Source organism: Lipotes vexillifer, unplaced genomic scaffold (assembly GCF_000442215.2).
Source record: "Lipotes vexillifer unplaced genomic scaffold, Lipotes_vexillifer_v1.1 scaffold242, whole genome shotgun sequence".
Taxonomy (NCBI): Eukaryota; Metazoa; Chordata; class Mammalia; order Artiodactyla; family Lipotidae; genus Lipotes; species Lipotes vexillifer.
Window position 1 is genome coordinate 638982 of NW_006771376.1, and position 5882 is coordinate 644863.

Consider the following 5882-nt stretch of genomic DNA (forward strand, 5'->3'; position numbering starts at 1 on the left):
GCGCCTACGGCGGCGCCCCCCGCCTCGGCTGGTACCCGCCCTACGGCAACATGCCACCCGAGGCCTATAGCCCGCCGCGGGCCGTGGAGCCGCAGCCCCCCTTCCGCGTGCTGGAGCCTCCCTACCTGCCGGTGCGCAGCTCCGACGCGCCCCCGCCGGGTTCGGAGCGCAATGGCGCGCAGCAGGGCCGCCTGAGTGTGGGCAGCGTGTACCGGCCCAGCCAAAACGGTAGAGGTGAGTACGTCCCGACGCCCAGGCCCTCCTCCATCCTTTACCGAAGGCCTCCCCCAGCTGCTAAGTGAGGACCCCCACCCTCCTCCCCCTAGGCAGCCCCAGTGTTTCCCACCTCCCGGCCTTCGCCCTGTCCACGCATCATCATCGGTGCCAGGATTTGGCCAGGCAGGCCGGGGCTCTGACTTGGGGGGTAGGGGGTGGAGGGACTGGACAGGCTTTGGAAAGAGACGCCTTCCAGACGTGGCTTGGGTCATCTGAGGACAAAGTAAAGGAGCCCCCCTCCCCGCCTCTCCCTCATTCCCATCAGGGCATGTCCTCCACGCTTGGAGGTGCCACTCTGCCAGCCTCACAGGGTGAAGCAGGGAGCATCAGGGTCAGAAAGGCCTTAGGGGATGCCTCTGGAGGTGTGGCAAGTTCCCGGTCATTGGGCATATGTGAGCTTGGCCTGAATGAACAGGAGGTTAGAAGAGAGATTCTGGGCTGACAGGAGTGCAGACTAGATAACCCAGAGTTCCTTCAGAGGCACACTGCAAGGCCCAGACTACAGAGGCGAGTGGGGCACCAGCCTGGGCACCAAAAAACTTACTAATCGAGATAAGTAATATTTTAATGCATTTTTAAATCAAAAATAATGCAAAAAAAACGAACAAAATTTTAAATAGAATCAGTTATGGTGCCATATGCCAAACTGTATTCAAGCCTGAGGCAAACTGAAAAAGCAGCAGCACTGACCGTCTTTATTTGAAATTTTGATGTTTTGTTCATCACAGATTTTTTTTTGGCGTTAATTTTGATTTTTAAAAATATTGCCTGTAATGTTATTTCTCTTAGCTACTGAGTTTTTAGGCGCCCTCTTAAATTTTGCACCCCAGGCCAGGGCCTCGGTCACTTCACTCAGTTCACCCTAGTCCTGGCCCTGGGGGAGAGTCGCAGGAGGCAGCTGTGGACAGGGGTGCAGGGGGTGTTGAAGGTATGACCTAATCCTGGGAAAGCCCAAGCCATCTACACACGAGGACTCAGTGGGAGGGGCAGCCTTCCTTCTTCGCATGAGCAACGGCACACATGCTGATAGCAGGTGGGCTACCTTGGCAAGGGCCCACTAGTGGTCTGGCCAGGGCTGAACGGCCATTGGTCCTGCTGTCCTAGAATTCCCCTTCCTGCTTCTGTCTCTGCAAGTCCAAAGTCAGCTTTGGTCAGGGGTTTCCATTCAGTCCCCAATGCATATGCGTTCCACCCCAGCCTTGCCTCTTTCAGGCTGCGATTCATACCCTGATTCTTTACTCCTGACTCTCTGCTCCACAACAATGTTTCTGTGCCAGGCGCACCAGGTGAGGGCTGAGCACTGCAGGGCTCAGGGGCACAGGTAGTGCACCCCCAGCCTTTGCTCCTCTGCCTCTGTCTGCACAGGGACGCTTCCTTGTCTCCAGCCATACTGACCTTGGGTGAGAGAGGCTGCCGCTGGGGTGCAGGGGTGGGGACCCCCGTCTCTCTAGGGGCTGCTGGAGCCCAAGGCTAGGGGAGAGGAGTGTCCACACTGGCAGTACTCACTCGCTCACATTCAAGGCGTAGCACTCAAGTTGGGTGCTGAATCCCACGTTGAGAACCTGCAGGAGCTAGGACAGGAGCTAGATGGAAGGCCCTTCTGTGATGTGATGAAGGATGCATCCTGCTGCCACCGTGGCCTCACCCGGATCTGATCCTCACCAGGGCTTGCAGCATCCCTGCAGCAGGGTGTGTTACAGCTCTGCATCACCTGCTCCCAGAGCTCCGTGGAGGAGGGCATGTTTCACCTATAGGCTAAACTTTCGTGATAGCTTTTCTTAGACTGCAAGACCGCAGAGTGGGGCTCAGCCAGAAGCGCTCCACCTCTGGGCAGAGGAGAAAACTGAGGCCTCAGATAGCAGTGCTGGCAGAGCCAGGCCTGGGACTTGACATCTACGCCCCAAGCCAGTGGGTTTTCTAAGGTCCTTCTTTAGCCTCTCAGTTCTTAAGGTTCAGAGGGGGACTGGCCAGAGCAAGGCTATGTTTGGAGCGGGGGCTGCTTGGTGCTTAGCTGGGCCTCTGGCCATTGCCCCTGAGCCCCAGTGTTCAGTTGGGACTAAAGACATTTCTCCCCGGAATGCAGTATACTAGATGCCAAGCTGAATCCAGGTCCTGCCCTGAGGAAGGAATAGAAAAGGGGGCACCTCAGTGCTGTGATCGGGCAGGCGCTGGGGGGATGAGTTAGGGGACCCAGGGGAGGGGCCTGGGAGGACTTCCGAGAGGAGGAGGTGCCCAAGCATTGCCGCAAGCTGTCAGCACCCTCCAAGTGCCCCTTCCCTCGTCATGGGGGGGAAGGTGTGTGGGGGGCGGTTCAGGCTAAATCGGGGCTCACAGAGAGGCCAGAGAGGGAGCAGTACCTTCTCCCCCATCACTTGTTCCCCTTCCCACCCTGCTAGGCTGGGACCATGGAAAATCCCGGTTTGGGGAAGGCCAAGCCTTGTGCTTGAGATCAGACCCCCAGGCCTGCTGTGGGAGTCCAGAGCGGATTCTCCGAGACTGACCTCATTCCTCCTGGCCGCACACCCAGGGGTCTGAGGCTGGGCGCTGGCAGCCCGCGTGCGTGTGGGCGTGGACGTGGACATGTCCTCACAACACCAAACACATGTGCGCACCACCCACGTCCTCCACGTTTGGGCAGTTTCCAAGCGCCTGTCCAGAGCCTGGTTTCTTCCTTGGGTGCCTGCACCCGCTTCCCTCCCACCCCGGGGAGGGGGGCTGCCCAAGGCCTCCTGCAGTACCGTTGTCTCTGAAATGTGTAATGGGAGGGAAGGCGAGGAAACAGAGGCCCAGGTCACATACCTGGTCTGCCTGTCACAGCAGATCCGTGCAGAGGCCTGGAGGGTGGCTGCCTGCTTCCCGGCCCCCTGTGCTGTGCCCCTCCCTCTCCCAAGCCGGGCTCTCTTCTCCTGGCCTCCTTGTCCCTGTTCCTGCTTCCTCACAGCCTCAGCTTCTCTGAGCTGGTGGTACCGGTGCAGACTGAGATGACTTCTGGCCCTAGAAGACCACGGCTTTTCTCTCAGGGCCTCCCCCTTACACCCTCAGCCTGATTCACTGCCTCTGGCCACCCTATGAAAGTAACATGGAGCAGCCACCCTGGCTGTCCTCCCAGGGCATCTCTGATGGCTATGCCCACCTTGCCTGGTGTGGGTCCTCCTTCCCTGTCCTCACATAACCAGTCGGAGCTGTGACTGCCTCCTCCCTGGTCCCTTCCAGTCCATCCTACGCATGGGGCAGACACACCCTTGCATTGCTGACCACATTACTCTCCTGCTCAAGAAGGCTCTGTGGCTCCCAAGGCCTTCAGGACAAAATCTCAGTGCCTTAGCCTTTTGCACCAGAACCTGAGGCACCTCCCTCCTCCCCTCTCCTCCTCCTCCCTCCCTCAGGCCTCCACAGCCCCCACGAGGATCGTGCTGCTCCTAGGCCCAGGTGTTTCATGTCCCCGCGCTCACACAGGGGTGTTTCTAGGGTACGTCCCTCTCCAGCCAGCCTCCCGCACCCAAGAGGCCAGACGGGGCCCCTTAGTCCCTGAGAGCAGCCCTGGCTCCCTGCTGCACCCCCTACTTCCTGCCCCCCTGACTCAGGTCACCCACCCACCTCCACAAGGCTTGGAGTAGATGCAGGGAAGGACAGAGCAGGCCTGGCCACCCAGAGCATCCAGAGTTAGAGCCCCCGGGCGAGGATGATGATGACAAGTTCAGCCATTGCAGAGGAGCACTTGCTGAGCTTTGTGGCTTGAATGTGCAATTTCATTCACCCGCACAGCCTCCTAGAGAGGTGGGGATTATGGTCCTCTGGTACAGATGAGAAAACGGAGACCTGGGGAGGTCTTACAGCTGGATGCAGCTGAGCCAGAATTCAGACTGAGCCTGTCATCTCTGCATTGCACTCAGTTGACCCAGGAGGACCCTCACACCACCTGCAAGCCAGCTGGGGCAGGACTTGAACCTGGACCTCAGTTCCCCCAGCCACCTCCAGAGGGATAATTCTGTTAGCATACGTTGGACATTTTATACATCATCTCTTAATTCCCACAGCAACCCCACCAGCCGGATGCTGTTATCCATCCCGTTTCATAGATAAGGTGACAGGCTCACTTGCTGATTGTCATACGACCTCTTAGTAGTGAAACCAGAATTCGAGTCTATGACTCTCCATCCGGAGTTCCTAACCCCCATATGCATTATTTTTGTTTTCTAAATCTTCATGTATTAAGGCTTACCTTGCACATCCATTTGGTCATTCAGCAGATACTTGACTCCTACCATGTTCTGGGCACTGGTTGCGACAGAGTGAGATGAAACAGAGAGAGTGCACAGCTTTGAGCACCTCCCCAGTGAGGTGTTAGTGTGAAGGCTTGTCATTCCCACTCTATAGACTCCGGAACATTTGTTTAACAAGCACATCTACAGCACCTGACACTGTTCTTGGAGCTTTACAGTTAGTCGCTTAATTCTCATAACAACCCTCGGTATTGTTATTACCCCCATTTTGCAGATGAGGAAACTGAGGCCCTCGGAGGTTAAGCCCAAGGTTGCATAACTGGTGACTGGTGGAGGCAGAATCACAGCTCAGCATCCCTCCTTCCTTCCCAGAAGTTGTCTCAAGTTGCTCCTTCAGAAAGAAATGGAGTCTTCAGGCCGAGGAACTTGGGGTAAAGGGTCAGACAACTATGGAGATAGAGGGACCTGGGTCCTCTTGTTACTCCCCTGTTTGGCAATGGAAGGTCACTAGTGTCGGAACAAACAAGTCGTGTCCGAGGCAACCTCATTGCAGGCGGATTTCCCGTCTCCTCTCGTATCATTTAGTTGCAAGGCCACATCCTCTCTCCCCTGTTCTCAAACTGGACCATCCCTGCAAGAAGAGACAGCTCCCATTTTAAATAATCATAATAGCAACTGCTGTTATTGAACCCTTAATATGCACCAGACACTATGCCAAGCATTTTATTTTTATTTCCTCGTTTAGCACCCCCAGCAAGCTTGTGAGGTAGATGATATTATAGCCCCATTTTACAGAGGAGGCAGCTGAGGCTAGAGAAGTTCAGTAACTCATCCAAGGTCTCAGAATTCATCAGCAGCCAAGCTCAGACCTAGGCTGACTCTCTCCCCCACTGAACCATCCCAGCCTTCCCTCTGCTTCTGCCCCTCAGGGAAGGGTATGTCTCCGCGTTCATTGTTTCTCTCAGGTCTAAATCCCCTAGGACACAAAAAGTTGGATTTTTTTTTGCCTTGAGTTCACAGGCCCCACAGAGCCTTTTTGGATGGTGGCTGAGCAGGGTGGGGAGTCCTTCGGGACTTACAGGCACCAGGCTACTGCCGCACTTGGCCTGGGAATTCTAGCCTTTCGTCCCGGCCTTTCGTCTCCCCTCCTCCCTCTCTCCCCACCCCAGGGACCCCCATCTCAATCTCCCCTCACCTCCAAAGGGGCACTTCTCCCTAGTAGTCCCAGCCCAAGTCCACCCCACTCTTGTCCAAGCCAAGGGCACATGGAAAACTCCCCAGGGCAGTGGCTGGAATGGCAGGACAGGAAGGGGTCGGGGAGGAGGAGCGGGTGGTCTGCCCAGGCAGCCCACACCTGCTTCCAATTCTGTGCCCAGCATTCCT

General features: G+C 56.4%; 1 protein-coding gene across 4 annotated transcripts in view; it reads left to right on the forward strand.

The window, feature by feature from the left end:
- LOXL1 (lysyl oxidase like 1) overlaps positions 1 to 5882 on the forward strand; it is a 21998-nt gene that overhangs the window by 1025 nt on the left and 15091 nt on the right. Inside the window, exon 2 of one of the 4 annotated variants that reach the window (XM_007446654.1) lies at positions 8 to 234. In XM_007446654.1, coding sequence (XP_007446716.1) covers positions 8 to 234 — 227 coding nt within the window. Of the gene's footprint in view, positions 235 to 5882 lie in introns of all 4 variants that reach the window. The other 3 variants (XM_007446656.1, XM_007446655.1, XM_007446657.1) reach the window with 3 other exon arrangements.